At 38.0% G+C, this 19,197-nt stretch overlaps 1 protein-coding gene across 7 annotated transcripts in view; it reads left to right on the forward strand.

Moving 5' to 3' along the window:
* The window catches only part of ERC1 (ELKS/RAB6-interacting/CAST family member 1), a 483,911-nt gene that overhangs the window by 242,679 nt on the left and 222,035 nt on the right, over positions 1-19,197 (forward strand). For 6 of the 7 annotated variants that reach the window (XM_081060693.1, XM_081060695.1, XM_081060694.1 and 3 more), the window contains one exon: positions 6,027-6,158. The exons of the other annotated variant lie outside the window; for it this stretch is intronic. In XM_081060693.1, the coding sequence (XP_080916819.1) occupies positions 6,027-6,158 (132 nt within the window). The remainder of the gene's footprint in view (positions 1-6,026; positions 6,159-19,197) is intronic. 7 annotated transcript variants of the gene reach the window in all.

The following is a 19,197-nucleotide window of genomic DNA, read 5'->3' on the forward strand; positions in this document are numbered from 1 at the left end:
AGTTTTATGGTTTCTGTGTCCTTTTTTATGCTTACTATCTCTTTGTTGAAGTTCTCACTGAGTTCATCTGTTCTTCCCCTAGGTTCATTGAGTATCCTTTTAACCATTGTTTTAAACTCTGTATCTGGTAGGTTGCTTGCCCCAATTTTGTTTACTTTTTTTGTTTTTTATTCCTGTTTTTTTTTCTGTTTTTTTTGTTCTTTTTGTTTGTTTGTTTTTTTGTTTGTTTTCTCCTGTTCTTTCATTTGGGAACTATTTGTTTGCTTTCTCATTTTGGCTCCCTCTCAGTGTTTATTTCTCTCTATTTCTCTCAGTGTCTATTTAGGTAGATCTGCTATGTCTCCCAGTTTTGGCCCAGTAGCCTTATGTAGCAGGTGCCATGTGGGGCCTAATGGCACAGTCCTCCAGCTCACTTGCGCTGGATGCTCCAGGTGTGTCCCTTGTGTGGGTTGTGTGTGCCCTCCTGTTATATTTGAGCCTTCATTGCTGTTGGCACATCAGTGGGTGGGATTGACCCTCAGGCTGACTGGCTGTGGAGTTTAGCCTCATCCACAGCTTACGGGCTGTTGTGCAGGGGGCTTATCCCACTGAGCAGGATTTGCCCCAGTGGGCTCTTGTGCCTGCTGAGACCACCGTTTGGTGTGGTGCTTGTGGGGCTAATTGTGTGGTACTTTGCTGTGGTCTGAAGCTGTCCTCCACGTATGTTGGTTCTGGTGCCTCTTGGGAAGGGCTGGGGCCTCTGGTGCAGGCCCAGGTCAGCCACTGCCTGTGACTAGCCAGGGACTATGTGGTAGGAGCTACAAAGGGATTTGCAGTTGGTTGTTCCCTGTGCTGGACGTGGGAGAGGTACGTGGGAGAGGCCACATGTGAACTGAGGACAGCTGCTTCCAGTTCCAGGCCTGGAGTAGGTCTGCAAAAAGCCCAGGGCACCCTGAGGCCTGCTGTTGCCTGCTGTCTCCTGTAAGGCTCAGCTGCTGATAGAGTGTCCTGTGGTACACAAGTTGGGTGAGGCAGGGTCTCAGGGGGTGGGATAAGTTTTGTTCACCAGGTTAGTGTGAATTCTGGTTTTGTGCCAGTGCTGAGCCTGGAGATACTCAGCCAAGTCTCAGAGCTGCTGCCTGCCTGGGGTTCAGAAACCCCTGAGAGTTGTCCAAGAAATAGTGTAGTGCAGATGTGGCTTGCTGTTGGCCAAAACAGTGCCTCTAGGGTTGCGTGAATTGGGTGGGGCAGAGTCCCAGAGAGTCACCAGGGTGGATTGAGCGGCGTCACCAAGCCAATGCAGATTTAGATTTGGCTGTGTGGGGAGGGCTCAACACAGGAATGATGGTGACCCCGTGCTGGCTGCAGGGGAGAAGGATTCTACATGGGGAAAATGGCGCCTGTCCCTCCAGTCCTCACCCTGGAGCCTCACAACTCATTTTCCCCTTGTATGTCTCTGATTCCTCCCGAGTCACTGTCCCTCTGCCAGAGCCCAGGGTGAGTGCCTGCGAGTGAGTAAGTATACATGGACCCTTTTAGAAGACGTCTGGGTTTCCCACAGCTTTGTCTCAGCCAGATATTGTGGGGCCTTCTCTTCCCCGCATTAGTAATCTGGACTTGGGAGCTTAGTGTTGGGCTGGGGTCCCTCTCTTCTCTGGGGGACCTCCATGGCAGAAATATCGCACCTGATCCTTAATTTCCACATGCAGGTGTGGGGCCGGTGAGTTTTGTGTCTCTGCTTCTTCTGCCAGTCTCAGTGTGGCTTCTTTATATCCTTCGTTTTAGGACTTCTATTCAGCTAGACTTCAGATGATTCTCCAGTTTGATGGTTTTATGATACAGTTATAATTTTTACGTAGTCACTGGAGGAAGCAATCACAGCGTTTATCTACTGCACCATCTTGGATCCTCTACCATTAGTGCTGTCTTAAGATATATTTGCCCGGACGACTTTTCTCTTTCCACAGTAACTAACCCAAATGTTTAAAGTGTCAGTGTCTGAAATAGCATATTTATAACAATTTTCAGATGTTCTTTATATTCTCATTAGTTTATTTGCAGTGTTTTAACGTTTTTAAATCTGGTTTTGATTTTTTTCAGAACAATATGTACTTATATTACATTCAATGTGAAATAATACTATGTGGCTTATAATAAATGCTAATAGGCCTCTATCTCATTCTCGTCTCTTTTATTCCTGCTCTCCTGAGTCAACAAGCTTCACCTCTTTCTGTTGTTTCTGTTGTTTACCTTCACCTTTCCAAATGACTTTCTTATATTGTTGTTTTATTATTTTTCTTATTTGACATTAATTATCTGTTAACTTCTTATTATGAATGATGAGGAATTAGCTTTTTTATACAAGCCACCACACACATTTCCTGTTTTATATCTTTCTAATATAGTAATATCAAGTTTTACATTATTGTCTCTAAGGCACATAGTATACTATGATTACACTTCCTTTATAGTACTTTTAGTTTTTTCTTGTGGTAATAATTGCTTTGGGGTTTTTGTTTATTTTATTAGTTATTTGTATACATATCACTAGTGTTTTCCAACTTCCTGTCTTGAACTCTAACATTCCTCCCAATAATATTATTACTTTAAAATATATTATCCCTTATTAATTAATCCTTGTATCTATACAACCACTCTTTTTTTTCTTGGAAGCACCTTTCCTCGAGTTTCTATTCTGCGCTCCTATCTGTACTTTTTCTCTAGCCTTGCTGCCACCCTCAAGGCTTCTTCCTTCACCACTCGTGTGCGGTAGATCCCCTTTTTTCTGGATCCCAGGTCTTTCTCTTTCTAGGTTTACTTCTTCAGTTTGATACCACACATTCCTCGTCGATTTCTGTGTCTGTAATGTGATACAAATTTTTTCAGACTTTGCATTCTACCCTCATGTTTGCATATAGAATTCTAGTTCAGAAATCATTTTTTCTTCAGAATTTTGAAAATATTACCTCATTGTCTTCCAGTTTTCTGTGCGGTCCTTAAAAATTCCAGTGCCTTCCAATTATTATTCTTTATGGTTGACACTTTGGGCCTTTCTAAAAGTAAACAATCTTTTCTTTTCTCTAATATTCTAAACTTAAAAAAAAATAGAGTACATATAATCTAAGTACAGAAAAATGCATGTAATCTTTATGAAAGTGTGAGGACAAGAAAGAATAATTATAAATACTACCTAACAGTGTCATTAGGACACTGGTGTTTGTAGAACTAAAAGATTCTGTTTATTTCTGGCATTTGCTCAATATTTTATTAAATGAAATAGATTCAAGGTGTAGTTCAGTAGAAAGGCAACTTCCTTGGTTTACCATAACAGATATCTATTAAGATTCTAAAAATAAAACTGAGCCAAATTTTACCCACTAGATGGATTAAGTAGTTGTGGACTTTGTTGATGAAGGTGATGGGAGTATTTACTCTCTTCATTTTCTTGTTACCTGGGTTACTACAGTTACCTTAGAGCAGGTGGTTCCGTGTTTAGTTTTACATTGAGATGTTATGCAACTTTAATATCTCATAAATATTATTCAGCAGTCTTCTCCATTTCTTTTTATTTGTGGTTTCACTTCACTTTTGTTCTTCATCCTTATTGTAGAGAAAGATTTGAACCAGACTTTGCCATGAAGCCCAGATGCCTTTGCTTAAGTCAGTGGTCTTGCACACGGAGCCCATCTGGTAGATTGGTTTGACCACTGGTTTGGGGAAACTGTCAGTATGAAAACCTGCACTGACCATCTGCATTATGACAAATTACTAATCATCTCTCTCAAAAAAGTTTTACTGATAAAGCCACAGAGCTGCTTTTAGGTCCATGCAGCAGTACAGGTAAACCTGTTTGTTTGAAATTGGGTAGTTATTTGGAATAACTTTTTCAATTTAGGATTGAGGATAGGATAATAGTTTAAGAGTGAAGGACATAATAGACTGGACGACGATAACATAGTACTGACTTATTCACAGGTTGATAATGGGAAACATTAGTGTTTCTTTTTGCTTACACCAATTTAATTCAGAATCCCAGGTTACTATAAATATGGTTATTTATGAGAGTATTTGAGAGGACTGAATGAACTAATCATTGCATTCATCCCTTTCTGCATAATTCTTCTGTTACATGTCATTTTCTTTAAATCATAAGAAACTACCTTGGACTTTATTTTTACTGGCATCATTCCTTGTCTCCCTGTGCTTGGCGTCGTTTAGAAACCCTCATTGTAGTCTGCTGTCCATGGCAAGCAAACTAGAATCATTAAGATTTCAACAAAACATTTTCTGATGCAGCTCAACTGCTTTACATAATACAGAACCTTACTTAAGGCACCCAATCAGTTATTTTATAACATTATCTCTGAAAAGAATGAAAACTTTTTTTAAAAAAAATGAACATAACATACATTATTGAAATGTGAATATTCTTCTTTTTAAATCTCATTTAAAAAACTTTTTTTTAAATTTTATTGGGGAATATTGGGGAACAGTGCGTTTCTCCAGGGCCCATCAGCTCCAAGTCTTGTCCTTCAGTCTAGTTGTGGAGGCGCAGCTCAGCTCCAAGTGCAGTCGCCGTTTTCAATCTTTCGTTGCAGGGGGTGCAGCCCACCATCCCATGCGGAAATTGAACCGGCAACCTTGTTGTTGAGAGCTCGTGTTCTGACCAGCTGAGCCATCCGGCTGCCCCTTAGGAAGCTCAGCAGCAGCTCATTGTCTTCAATCTAGTTGTGGAGGGCGCAGCTCACTGGCCCATGTGGGAATCGAACCAGCAACCCTGTTGTTCAGAGCTTGCGCTCTAACCAACTGAGCCATCCAGCCGCCCCCAAGTCTCATTTGTTTTTAAATTGAAAAAAGTTAGAGCAACAGATTTATCAACTTTTTATTAGAACGGATACTGGATGAGAGATGCCATTCCTTCAAAGTTGGGAGAAAAATCTGACATTTCCAAATTGGACAGATTTTAAGTTCTAGGTTTATGAAGACAATGCTGTTAAGAAGGACTTTCTCAGAACTTGCACCTATGAAAGTGAACTGCTTCATTTTCACTTTCATTTTTTAATGGGAGTCGCATAGAGAAAAGACAAATTTCTGTGATATCTTGCTGATAATGAGTATGCTGAAAGTTAGAGAATGGTTTAGCAAATCTTGTACTTTTGTTTCATATGTTATCTTAATCTTCTGATCTATAAAAATCTTAAGAGAAAATTCTTATAATAACTTGATAAATTCAGTTCTGCATCCAACTTGAATATTGCTTCATGTATCCTTCTGATCCTAAGATCTCCTTTCTTACACAATTTAAAAATCCTGTAGGACTTTGTTGGTTTTTCTGATAGAAATTCGTATTCACCGCTCCAGAATTTGCTTTTTAAAGTTGTGTAGAGTATCAGGACAGTGTATTTGGTTGGCTATCTAAATTGCTCATCTTTAGCCAGACCAGTCATTTATATCACTTACTTTTTTCAGTTTTCTCATGTACGATTAAAAGAAACTTGCTTTCTTGAATCATTAGGAAAAACTTCTTTTTCATTTCTCTTTTTCAAAATTAGTTTGCCAGTAATTGCCTATATGAAGAATATAACCTGAAAGATCGAGCTGTTTACTTAACTTTTTCATCTAGGCTTGACTTTGCAGGGAAAGAGAATATTTTGGCATCAAATCTTACTACTTAGGCTTCGTCAAAGCTGGCTTTAAGCCAGTTTACAGAGTAGTTCAAAAACAGCTTTGTGTTTCTAAATAATCACGCCCTTGCTACCTGTGCTGCCTACCACGAACAATTTTATTCTCTGTGGTGGAGAACAAGTCCATCACACATTTCTCTTGGCTTAACTAACTTGACCCTTTGTTCTTACTAACATACTTATTCAACCTCCTTTACTTCTTTCTTCCCTGTTTTACTCTTTCCTCTATGGTGATATCTTTTTGGCCTGGATTTACTTCTTAAGGGAAGAACGTATAATAAGCAAATAGCCATTTGTTGAAAAATAGGCCCTCCTTGGGCTAACTAATTAGTCTACTTCACCGAGTCTTCCATCGTTTTCCAGGACAGTCTCCGTAAGAAGGATGACAGAATTGAAGAGCTGGAAGAAGCACTAAGAGAAAGTGTACAGATAACTGCAGAGCGAGAAATGGTGCTAGCACAAGAGGAATCAGCCAGGACCAATGCTGAAAAACAGGTCTGCAATTTTATACAGTTACTGGCAATGCTGCTGGTTAAACAAAAGGTAAAACCCAACCGGTATAGTTGAGGCAAACTATACATGACGTGTGTTTACAGAGTTTCAAAAACACTCATGAAGTGTAAGGTATTTTAGACTGAAATAAGAATTGAAATATAATTATAGAAGAATTGACTAATGTTAATGTAGAGGCTTCTGCATTAATAATTTAGGACTGATTTTATGTTTATGTATCTGGTGAGAGGAAATGGAACTTGTCTGTTACAAGACTGGTTAGAACCCCGCTTTTAAACTGAATGGGAAACCACAAGCATTTCTGAGTCAAAGATGTTAATTTTAAATAGCAAATAGTTTATTTATTTTATACCCTGGCTTGTTCAAAAGAGCAGTTAAAGTTGTAACAAGTTAAGGTTAATAGCAAAAATAAAAGACATAGATGTGTGACACTCGAGAGTCTCAGATGTGTGTGTCTCTTGAGGTGACTTGTTAAAGAGTTCCACTGTTCCTGTTTCTTTTATGTGTTTATTGCTTTTAACTTTTTATTAAACTAAAGATGGGAGGTGTGCATGGAAGAAGCAGTTTAACCAGTGAAGACTCTAGTTTCAGCTCCCGTGATGAGAGTGTGATTGGAGCTTTTGAATCTGCTTCACACAGACTCATGACATTTAATTTTTCAGTGATTATGTCCTTTCCATTTCTTTGTTGGAGAAATATAATGTTAACCACGTAAAAGGAGTTCAGTGAGAGGGTGACATGAATCATTTGGGGACCCTCCTTGGTCAGACCAACAGTGCTCGAGTGAGTTAAGGCAGTTGCATAGTAAGGCAGAGGGTACACATTGCAGTATGTGGTGTCTCTTCATAACCATGTTAGGTACGAGGATGTACTTTCTTCAGTGTCAAGTATAGAAAGTAAGACAGACCGACATTTATTAGCAAAGCTGAAGCAAAGTTGTTTTCACACAGTGGCTTTCAGTGCCCTGTTCTTAGATCATTGCCTCAGCCCACTATTTGAATATTTCCTGATGTACAGTGGAATAGAGCCTGGGGGGTGGAGAGCTGCAGAAGAGGCTGTTGACAGTCACTGTTCCAGGGTGAGGAAGGATCTTCTTTTAGCTTGATTTTACCTTTTTCACAGTCTTTATTTTCAAAATATCACTCATTTTTTTCTTCCTGCCTTCGGATCTTTATTTAGTTGCAAGTCAACATGTCAGAGATAGTGTAGAAATATTGGCAATTAATAATAGATCACATCGTCATGGACTGGAAACTGCTGTTACGTGTTCTTTCTAAAGCTGTTGTGTGGACTGGTTATAATTTGCTCTTTAGCAGATTAGTTATTTATTTATTTATAATAGACTCTTTTTAGATCAGTTTTTTAGTTTACAGCAAATTTGAGTGGCAAGTCCAGAGTTCCCATACACTCCTTCCTGCACCTCAGTTTCCCTGTTATTAACTACTTGCATTGGTGTGGTACATTTGTTAAAATTGATGAGCCAATATTGATGCATTATTAACTGGTCCATAGTTTACATTTTGGTCCATTCCTTGCGTTGTACACTTCTGTGGGTTTTACCAAATGTACATGGCGTGTGTTCATCATTACAGTGTCATACAGAATAGTTGCACTGCCCTAAAGCGCCCCCTACCGTGCCCACCCGCTCACACCTCCCCCATCTCCCCAGTCCCTGACCTTTATCCTGTCTCCCGTTTCTACTTTTCCACAGTGTCATATGGTGTATACATACAGCACGTAGCCTTTTCAGACTGGCTCTTTTCATTTAGCCTCTGCATTTAAGGTTCCTCCAAGTCTTTTTGGGACCTGAAAACTCATTGGGTTTTATCTCTGAATGATGTTCCATTGTATGGAGGTGCCACCGTTTGTTCATTCTTTTAACTATTGGAGAATGTCTTGATTGCTTCCGATTTTTGGCAACTAAGAATAAAGCATCTATTAATATTCATGTGCGCGTGTTTGTGTGGACATAAATTTTCAACTTATTTAGGTAAATACCTGGGAGTGTGATTGTTGCATTGTAAGGTAAGGCTATATTTAGCTTTGTAAGAAACTGTGAAACTATCTTCCAAAGTGGCTATATATAATTTGCTTTAAATTGCATGCTTTTTTCCCCCTCTTTCCTGTTTATCTTGTTTCCACCGTTCCGCTTCTCACTGCCTATCTGAAACTGTTGAGTGAAATATTTCATGACACCAGTCATTTAGACTTTAAGTGGTTTAAGGTATGAAGAAACTACTTTTACGTTTGTACTTCTGAGGCTGTATGACCTTCATTCATTGTCCCCTCCTACTCTCATCTTCTTATTTTTTTGTGTGTCTTCTTACCCCACTGTTAATTTTACTTATGTGTATAAATTATATGTACCAAGATGAACTACAAATACTCGTTTGCAGTGTCTTAAATAGGTGAAAATGTTTTGGACTAGGGACATTATTCTCATTATCTTTCTCAGGTCCAAAATTTATGAGTCTCTTGCCTAAATTTAGCCTCTGAAAAGAAATGACTCCCTCTGATAGTAGGAGGATAGCTGCATCTCTTGATTTCTCAAAGAGCAAAGTAAAATTGTTTGGGAACCGTATCTCTTAACTAAAATAAAATACAGAACCTTTTAAAGTTTGAGCAGGGAAAAACTCAAAGGCAAATGTTTCTTGATGCCTTTCCTGTATTCTTTACAGGATCCCCTTATAGTATCTTTGTTACTGAAACATGCCTCCCTAGACTGAACCCGTGCCCAGAATTTGGAGTAGTTGGTAATGATCCAGTACGTCCTTACTGAAGGAAGATGCCTTCTAACCTGTGGGCAAAGAGAGTTGAAAGGGAAAAAATCCCACGGGGCAACTCAAGGACTTTTTTCCACATGGGTTTTTTTCCTTTTGACACTTCTCTCTGATCAAGTTTTGGCAGATTTTGTGTTTTGTTGATTGTGAGAGTCCCTTTTCTTAAAAGAGCATAGAGAAAAGTTTGTTCTCTTAAATCAGCCTCAGAATTGCCCGAAGGAGGAACAGTAGCCTTAGTTCAGGCAGTGCTTCTCTGCACTTAGAATTTTTTTGAAGCTTTTTTATTTTTCTGAGAGAGCCATTTGCTAATAGATTGCTAACTAAAGGTTTACAGAAATGCCTTTATAGTAATAAGACTTTCTCTTATGACTCAATAAATTGCATTTATTTCGTTCCTAAAAAAATATTTTTTAATATTTTGAGTAAAGATATAACCACTCCATTTAGAATGAGTGAGTTCTTACTCTAAAAGCTCATGTTTAATAGTGACACTCATTTTCTTCAAATTGCCATTTTGACGTTATTTGGCTCATTGTTAAATGTGAAGTCGTGACCTAGAAGATCATAGGTTTTACCAATTATTTGCTAGATAGTTGTGGATTAATGAGCACTTTTTAGGATTACGTCTTTTTTTATTCCGGTTTTTAAACTTTTTATTTGCATATTAAAAATTGTGCATTCCAGTAATAAGAATCATTTGAATAACAAAAAAGGCAATCTTGATGAAACTGCACTTTCCAGCCTGCAGGACAGCTTGGGCCAGCTTGGTCCCAGCCACTGTCGTCCCAGCCAGCACCTTCCTTTACTGTGCAAGTTGTTTTCCTTCCTTGCCAGCCAGGCAGGGAGATGGTAGAGGGAAGCATGGCCTCCACTGTAAGGAATTCGGGATTCTGTGATGAAAATGGGCAGCACAGTGATTCACAGTTGACCCAACCTCTGTGCATCTGGCAGAGTTAAACAGCTAGAAGAAGGAAAATAGAAGCAGTGCTTGTGGAATGTGCAGTGCATACTGGCGACGCACACCTAACTAGGGTCCGCCTGCTTGCTTCTCCTACGCCATCGTTTCCTGTTCAGTTGTTTCCTTTGAAGTGGCTTTTTCTCTTGCGTTTCTGTCTTTTTCAACTTAATCAGATTTCTCAATCTCAGCCCTATCCGGTTTGTCAGACATGGTTGCATAGGAAGCAGTTTAGACACACGAGCGCGTGGAATTCAGTCTGTGTAGTGGCCACTGCCAAGTGTCCCATTTCTTTATTTTTAAAGATTTATTAAATCCTCTGTTGGCTGCACGTCTCCTTAGTACACAGCAGTTATCACCATGATACCCAAGTACCTTTTCAAATAGAACAGTTACCCCTCCGAAGCAGCGCTGGAAGCTGGGTAGCCTGCAGAAGATGGTGTGGTGATGGAGTCACAGCTGTACTCCCCAGGCCCCATTGCTTCCTTACTGTTAGCTGTTCCCAGAATGGACCATTTATTCTTTGGTTTTAGGGACATAATCCTATGCTGATCTCAATAATTCTAGTAGGTTTTATTTCCCTCATTTTTAATTAAATGGCAATAATGCTTAGAAAATAATATAATGATACTTTTTACTATGCTACTTTTTCTGTAATCATTTATTGAATACCTCGCATATTTTCAGATGCTACACTAAGCACTAGAAATAAAAGGATAATAGATACAGCCTCTGCCTCAAAAGTTCCTAGTTCATTGGGAAAGAGTGAAGAAGGGACCTGTAATTATGATTTAGTTTGATAAATACCATGGTGGTGATTGGACTAGAGTTTGAAGGCTAGAAGGGAAAGGGCAGACCTGTAATCCAGACTGGAGAAGGCCATGGAAGACTTCCTGGAGGAGAAGGCTAATGCATGAGTGAGTCTTCAGAAGACTTAGACGGAGAAGAGGAGAAGGGTGTTCAGTGTGTTACATGTAGAGGGAACAGCCCACATAAAAGCTGGAAGCATCCATGGAGCTTTAAGTAGTTATTAGTAGCTATAGTTCAGGACAGGTATGAATAGCAAGATCCATGGGAAAGAGGGACGGGAGGGGGCAGGACATGCTGAAACATGTTCCGTCGTATGTTATATGGGAAGTCCTCACGTATGTCATCGGTAGGTTCTGTGACTTTAAGGGAAATGATGTAAGACAAAACCAGTTTCACTGTAGGCCATTGATAGAAACGAGATTTAATTTCTATAGCATCTCTTTAACGTTATAATGAAACAACATTGAGCAAAACATTATTTGAGGATCTGCTGTACTCTGGGATTTTGATTTTATATTCAAGGCAATGGAGAACTATTGAAGCATTTTCAGCAGAGAACAATATTTATTCATTAGTCTGCTTGCTCATTCCTTCCTTCATTCAGCAGACCTTTACTGAGCATGCAGTGATGCTGTGTAGTCCTGGGTAGTAAGTATATCATGAGGAACAAAGCCGCTGTGGGGACGACACAGACACTAACCCCACAAATAACATTTAATCACAAGTTGTCACAACGTGCTGTAAAGACAACAGGTTTTCTGTGGTAGACAGCAATTTGGTGGAGGTGGAAGAGGTTAGAACATGTCGTTAATTGAGTGCTCAGAGAGGAACAGTTGACCTGCATCCTGAAGGATGAGAAGCCTGCCGTGTGGAGAGTGGGGAGGAATCAGCACTCAGGAGGGCAGGAAGGTGGGAGAAAGTTGAACATGTGTGCGTACTAGTGTGACCGGTGGGCGGAGCCACGCAAGGTATGTGGGGCCTTATATATGAGTAAGTGATGGTAAGACGTTTGTGTTTTTAGAGTGTTGGAAGCCATTGAAGGGCGTGACATCCTCTGATTTGTGTTTCTGAAAGATGATTCTGGTTGCCAGTTGGAAAATGGATTCAACAGAGCCAAGAGTGGAAGCAAGATCAGATGGCTTCTTAGGCTTCACACTGCAGTGCACATACACCTGGAAATGCACGAGCATTTTCCAGAGTCCTTGGGACTGCTCCTCGCTTCTAAACACTCTCTTCCCTGAAAGTGATCTGCCTAAGAAGGCGCATGCGATGTGCAGATGCGCTTTGTTCCTTTCCCTTCTCTAGTTGTGCCTCCCTCACTTGACAACAGGCACATCTCTCCTGAATCTTACGAGTCTGTATTCCTCTAGGGAGAAAAACACCTTTGTAACAATAACAGGGATAAATCCAAATATTGGTGTTGAGAAATGCGTAAGAAAAGTCAGCTTGTTTACAATTCTTTATTTTCTACAGAATTGAAGGACAACCTAATTAAATTGCCCGCTGATAGATAATTAATTATAAATAATTTTTGATGACAGACTACTGTGTGATTTGGGGCATGTAACTCTGAAGGCATGCAAAAAATTGACTTATGTGCTATAAAAACAACTTCCATTACTGTCTATTTATATAAAGGTTTGAAATGAAATATACCATAGAATTGAGAGTGGGCTCTGGGTCTTTGTAGCAATAAGTAGTAGTCATCAAGGGATATCTAAACTAATAAAAATAAAAGTTCCATTAATCTCATTAAAGTAAGTATGTTTAATGATAATTTTTAATAAAATTTTACTTTTCACATTTAATAGTTATTCTCTCAAAGTATCTAAAATTTATATTGTCATTGATTCCTATTAAGTGTAATGATAGCTCAAACCAAAGAATTTTTTAACAGAGTTATGACTACAGGAAATTTTGTAAATATCAAATTTACATTTATATACATAGTTTTGTGGCAGAAAAGTACAAGAGAGGATCCATACAGACAGTCTAGCATAAAATAAATGTCATTAGTATAAAATTTTATGGAGAATTAGAACAGAAACACGAGGTCAAAGAGAAAAAGGAAAATGTAAAACTTAATCATTAAACAAAGTTTGTCCTTATAGTATTTATTTATTATTATTATTATTAATTTCAGGTGTACAAAACAACATAATGATTAGACATTTACACCCCTCACAAAGTAATAACCCCAACAAGTCTACTACCCCTCTGACACCATATACAGCTATTACAATACTATTGGCTATATTTCCTATACTGTACTTTACATCCTGTGACTTATATATATATAAATTATAGTAGACATTTAATATTGTTTTATATTAATTTCACATGTACAATGCACTGATTAGTCATTAATTTATGAAGTGATCCTCCCAGTAAGTCTGACACCATACAGTTTTTATAACATTATTGACTATATTTCCTACTGTATTTCACATCCCTGTGACTATTTTGTGACTCTCAATTTGTACTTCCTAATCCCTTCATCTTTCTCACCCATCCCTTCAACCCCCCACCATGTAGCAAACATCAGTTTTTTCTCTGTATCTATGAGTCTATTTCTGTTTTCTCGTGAGATCGTAGGTATTTGTCTTTCTCAGTCTGGCTTATTTCACTTAGCATAATGTTCTCTAGGTCCATCCATGTTGTTGCAAATTATCAGATTCTTTGTTACGACAGCGTAATGCTCCATTCTATAAAAGTACTACTGTTTCTTTATCCAGTAGTCTATCAATGGGCATTTCGTTTGTTTCCACATCTTGGCTGTTGTGAATAGTGCTGCAGTGAACATAGGGATGCATATAGTTTTTCAAATTAGTGTTTTGAATTTCTTCGGATAAATACCCAGAAGTGGAATTGCTGGGTCATAAGGTAGTTCTATTTTCAATTCTTTGGGGAACCTCCATATTGTTTTCCATAGTGGCCACCAATTTGCAACACTGTGTGCAAGGGTTCCCTTTTCTCCACATCCACACCAACACTGGTTGTTTGTTGATTTATTGATGACAGCCATTCTGACAGGAGTGAGGTGATATCTCACTGTGGTTTTTATGTGCATTTCTCTGATGAGTAGTGACATTGAGCATCTTTTCATATGTCTTTTGGTCATCTATATGTCCTCTTTAGAGAAATGTCTACTCATGTTCTCTGCCCATTTATTAATTGGATTGTTTTTTTGGTGTTGAGTTGTGTGAGTTTTTAATAAATTTTCGATCTTAACCCCTTATCAAATGTACCATTGGCAAATACCTAATCCCATTCTTTTTGTATTGTTGATTGTTTCCTTTGCTGTGAAAAAACTTTTTAGTTTGATGTAGTCCCATTTATTTATCTTTTTTCTTTTGTTTGTCTTGCCCAAGGAGATATATCAGGAAAAATACTATTAAGTGTAGTGGCTGAGAATTTACTTCCTATATTTTCTTCTGGGAGTTTTATGGTTTCGGGTCTTACATTTAAGTCTTTAATCCATTTTGAGTTTATGCTTCTATATGGCATAAGAAGGTGGTTTAGTTTCATGTTTTACATATATCTGTCCAGTTTTCCCAGCACTATTTATTGAGCAGACTGTCTTTACCCCATTGTATATTTTTGCTTCCCTTGTCATGGATTAAATGACTATATAGGCATGAATTGATTTCTGGGCTCTCTATTCTCTTCCATTGATCTACCATGTTTCTGTGAAAATAAGATCTAGCTGGGCCAGCAGCTCTAATGCGTCTTTTGGAGCAAAAATTAATATAAGACCTAGTCTTATTTTAATACAATATAAGACCCGGTCATAATATCATATCATATCGCATCATATCATATCATATAAAATATAGTATAATTATACCAGGTCTTACATAAGACCTGGTCTTATATTAATTTTTGCTCCAAAAGATGCATTAGAGCCAGTGATCCGGCTAGGTCTTATTTTCGGGGAAACACGGTATATGTCTGTTTTTATGCCAGTACCATGCTGTTTTGATTATTATAGCCTTGTAGTATGATTTGATGTCAGGTAGTGTGATACCTCCAGCTTTGTTCTTCTTTCTTAGGATTGCCATGGCCATTTGGAGTCTTTTGTGATTCCATACAAATTTTTAAATTATTTGTTCTAATTCTGTGAAAAATGTTATCAGTATTTTGATAGGGATAGTGTTGAATCTATAGATTGCTATGGGTAGTATGGACATTTTAACTATATTAATTCTTCCTATCTATGAGCATGGTATATGTTTCCATTTATTTGTGTCTTCTTTCATTTTTTTCTTCAGTGTCATAATTTTCTGAATACAGGTGTTTTACTTCCTTGGTTAAATTTATTCCTAAGTATTTTATTTTTTCGATGTAATTATAAATGGGATTGTGTTCTTAATTTCTGTTTCTGATAGTTCATATGTCCGTATAGTTTTTAAATAGAAAATAATGGATATCAAGTCACCATAGTATTTATATTTTATTAGATTCTTGCTTGTTTTTAAAAAAGTAATGCATTGTTTTTTAAAAACAATTTTTTAAAAGTACCTAAAAAATTACATTTGTTGCAACTCTTTAAACTCATGATGTAAAAAAATTAGACATCAAGTTATAATCACAGTCACATGAACTCTTTTAGGAGATATACAAGCAAAATCATTAAAGACTCCTGGAAGAGGTTAGTCAGATTAGGCAATGGCTGAGTAAATTACATAGTGGCAATGGACATGGAGAAAGTGGGTGGCTTTAGAATATCTTTTGGAAATAGAACTAAAAATGTTGGCGAATTGCATGTATGGGTAAGGATGAAAGAGAAAATAAAGATGAGTTTCCGATTTCTGGCTAGACAACTAAGAGGATGATGCTTCCATTTTCTGAGATGAGAAAGCCTAAAGAAAAACTTGTTTGAGGATAAGAACCAAGAAACTGTGCTAAAGAAACGTTAGCAATATTATCATTAGTAGTAGAATTCTTACCACATCAGATTTATATTCTCAGTCCAATTCTCTCTTCTGAGATCCAGACTAATTCTAGTTATATCTTTACTCCAGTTGATATCTCAACCTGAAGCCGTTGAAATCCAGAACTAGCCTCAAACCATTTTTTTTCCTCAGGCTTTTTCATCTCATGTGAGAAAACACTCTTATCCTACAAAGCTGAAGTTAAGCATGGTGAGTGTTAGGAGAATCAAGTCCAAGAAAGGCTCAAGTGATAGGTTAGCTACAGAGATTCTATGGCCTGGTTCTCTAGTTCAGAAGACCACTCCAGAACTTCAGCGAGGCTATCACATAATGGCCGTGAAAGTAGGTCCTGCAATTAGAAGCCTTGGTTAGAGTTACGGTTTCATTACTTAAAAAATTGTGATCTCAAGCAAGTTACTTCTGTATCAGTTCCCTGACCTGTCAGAGAAAGATATTTCTTATATCTGCCGCATCAAAGAGAGGTTATGTGTATAAAGCGCTTATAACAGAGTGTGCATGTAGTAAGCGCTCATTAAACAGTAGTTACTGCTGACACGCTTGTTCCTACTACAACTGCCCTTAATAGCTCCAGGGGAAGGGACTGTTTGGAACAGTCTGAGACCCCAGACACTTAGTGTCTGTAGAGCCTGATTTGTCTGTACCTGATTGATTTGGTACCAGTGATGACAAGTTTTAATCCTTATAACTTGAGGCAATCCTTGTTTTGCTCCTTGCCCAGGCTAGAATCTGTAGTATCTGCATCATTCGAGAATGCTACAGCCAGCTAACTGGTCGGTTAGCTGGGCATTGTTCTTGTTACTGAGTTATTCATCTCTGAGAGTCTGTCTCGAGTCATTGTAGAATCTTAGTCTGTCCATTATTTTCCAATTCACTTTTGTTTTTCTCATAAAAATAGTTTGGGTATCTTTAGTAAATAGCTAGAAATTGTGCTGTGAAATGCAATCCTAATGCTCTTTTTGTTTTATGAAGTCATGTGTTGTGTGTTTCCTTTAGGAAGGAAAGTAGGGAAGGTAGAAGAGAGGGAAAGAAAAAAAACTTTTTAAGCACTATTTAAAACAAAATACAGATTTTATAACATGCTTAGACTGTCTTCCTAGAAGTAAAAAGACAGAAAATTTAGGATAAAAATTTTAAGTGTTTGATCCTTATAATCTTTATTTGGAATTGGAGGTGTCTGAGTATTCATGACTTTTCTTTGTTAAACACACAGGTGTATACACACACACACACACACACACACACACACTTCCTATATAGTGAAAATTCTTAGACATCAGTGGTTATTTCAATAGCAGGGCACACACCTGTTGCCCAGGTGTGGTCTTGAAACACCATTCCCTATTAAAAGGGTTTGAATTCCAAACAGAAATTACTGTTTTCCTTTTGACATAAAGTGAATTCCATGAATATACATTTTGCTTTGCAAGTGCTTATTTGTTACTGAAGCCTCTGTAATCTTTATAGCAGCACTGGCCAATAAAACTTTGCAACACTACAAATGTTTTATATGTCTTCTATCCAGTATCATAGCGCCTAGCGACATGTTTCTATGGAGTACTTAAAATACGGCTGGAGCACCTGAGGGACTGAGTTTTTACACTTATTTAATTTTAATTAAATTTTTATGTGCACATCTGGCTGCTGTACTGAACTCTATACTGTGTTGGATGGCTGGATACCTACATACATACATATGAGTACATACTTGGCAGCTACTATTTAGTTTTTTCTTCTAAGCCTGACAGAGTTGCTGTACTGAAATATACAAGTACAAGCACTTTTCTGATGTAGTTGGTCCTTTTTTCATTTTTGTTTTTAGAAAAATATCTGTGATCTAAAGACATGTTTGTCAAAAGTAATTTTACCTCTAAGAAATAATGACAGACTAGGTTAGTGAAAGACTTTGGTCACTTTCAAGAGATGTCATAATTGTGTGTGTGTGTTACCTGTTCATACAATACTAGACACTTAAATTTATAGTGTGAGCGATGGAATTAGTGTAGGAAAAAGGAAATGAGAAAGAGACATTTGTCTATCATGAGAACATGCACCTCAGCATTACTGAGTTTAATTACTTCAGAGATATAATTTATTCCATTACTCCATTATTCGCTCAGTTAATGCTTATTGAGAACCTACTTTGTGCTAGAAGCTGGGAATACTTAAGTGAACCAAACAAATGTGTCCCTTTCCTTATGGCATTTATATGTTAGTTAGGGAAATTAATCATGTGATTACAGATAGAAACATACTCTTTACAATTGTGACACATGCAAATAATAAAGGATAGTATTTTATAAAAGAGTATAACAAGGGGACCTTATTTAGAATGAGTGGGCAGGGAAGGCATCACTAAGACATTGATATTTAAACTGAGACATGGAAAGTAAATAGGAATTAGATTAAGAATAGCAAAAGGTTTTATTAGGGGGACCACATGTGTGAACACGCTAATACTGGGAAGATCGTGGTATAATCAGGGAACCAAAAGCAAACCAGAGTTAGTGGAGAACACTGAGTAGAACTGAGCTGGTGGCTAAGCGGGTAGGTCAGGGAGTGAGTGAGGAAATAAATAAATGAGTGAAAGAGCAGATGGTTTGACATGGAGCTGGAGAGGTAGGCAGAAACCTGATTCTGTAGGATGGTCATGTTGATGATTTTAGATTTTGTCGTAATCATAATGGTTATCCTTTAAATCACTTTAAGTTGAAGAATGATTAAAATCCATTTTATGTTGCGGAAAGATTATGCTGGCAGTCATATGAAGAATAGAGGGAGAGCAAAGGTAGAGAAGGGATTGATTACCTGTTAGGAAGATATTGCATAAAACAGGGGCATCATAGGGTGTCGGCAGTGGAGAGGAGAGATCTTTTTGGAGAGAGGTTCCCAGGAGTTGTTGATGGATTGGGTGTGGAAGGTGGGGAAGGGGATGTGGCAAAGCTGCTGCCACCGTGTTCTGCTGTGACGATCTAAGTGGGTGATGGTGGTGTTTGTTTACTGGACTTTGGGGAGACTGGAGGAGGAAGAGTTAAGGTGGGGAATCAGCTCTGTGTGTGTGTGTTCAATTCAAAATGCCTGTGCCCTCTTTCTCAGGAAGACGTCAGATAGGTAGTTGGATCTATGGATTTGGCTCAGAAGAATGCTCTGAGCCACTAATATAAACTTGGGAAGGGAACATATGGTTGGCTTTAACGTTGTGTTAGCCATTAACAGGATACAAGCTTCTTCCAGTTAATCTGAAGTGCATGTCAATTGAGAAGGTACCTGTTTACTCTTTACATTTCCGGGAACAAAGCTTTCCATGGGTCTGTAAATGTGGGACTGGCTTATCACTAGAAAATGTGACACCCAGGAAGTATGTAGTATCTTACTCTTAATACAATCACAAGGCTTGAGATACTGACATTTTCCCTATCAATTACCAATAACTACCAGTCACCATGATAAGTACTTTCTTAATAGTATTAATTAAACAATAAATTCTTAGATATCGTTACTGTTTTCTGGAAATAAAAAGAGCG

Source organism: Rhinolophus hipposideros, assembly GCF_964194185.1.
Source record: "Rhinolophus hipposideros genome assembly, chromosome: 9".
Taxonomy (NCBI): Eukaryota; Metazoa; Chordata; class Mammalia; order Chiroptera; family Rhinolophidae; genus Rhinolophus; species Rhinolophus hipposideros.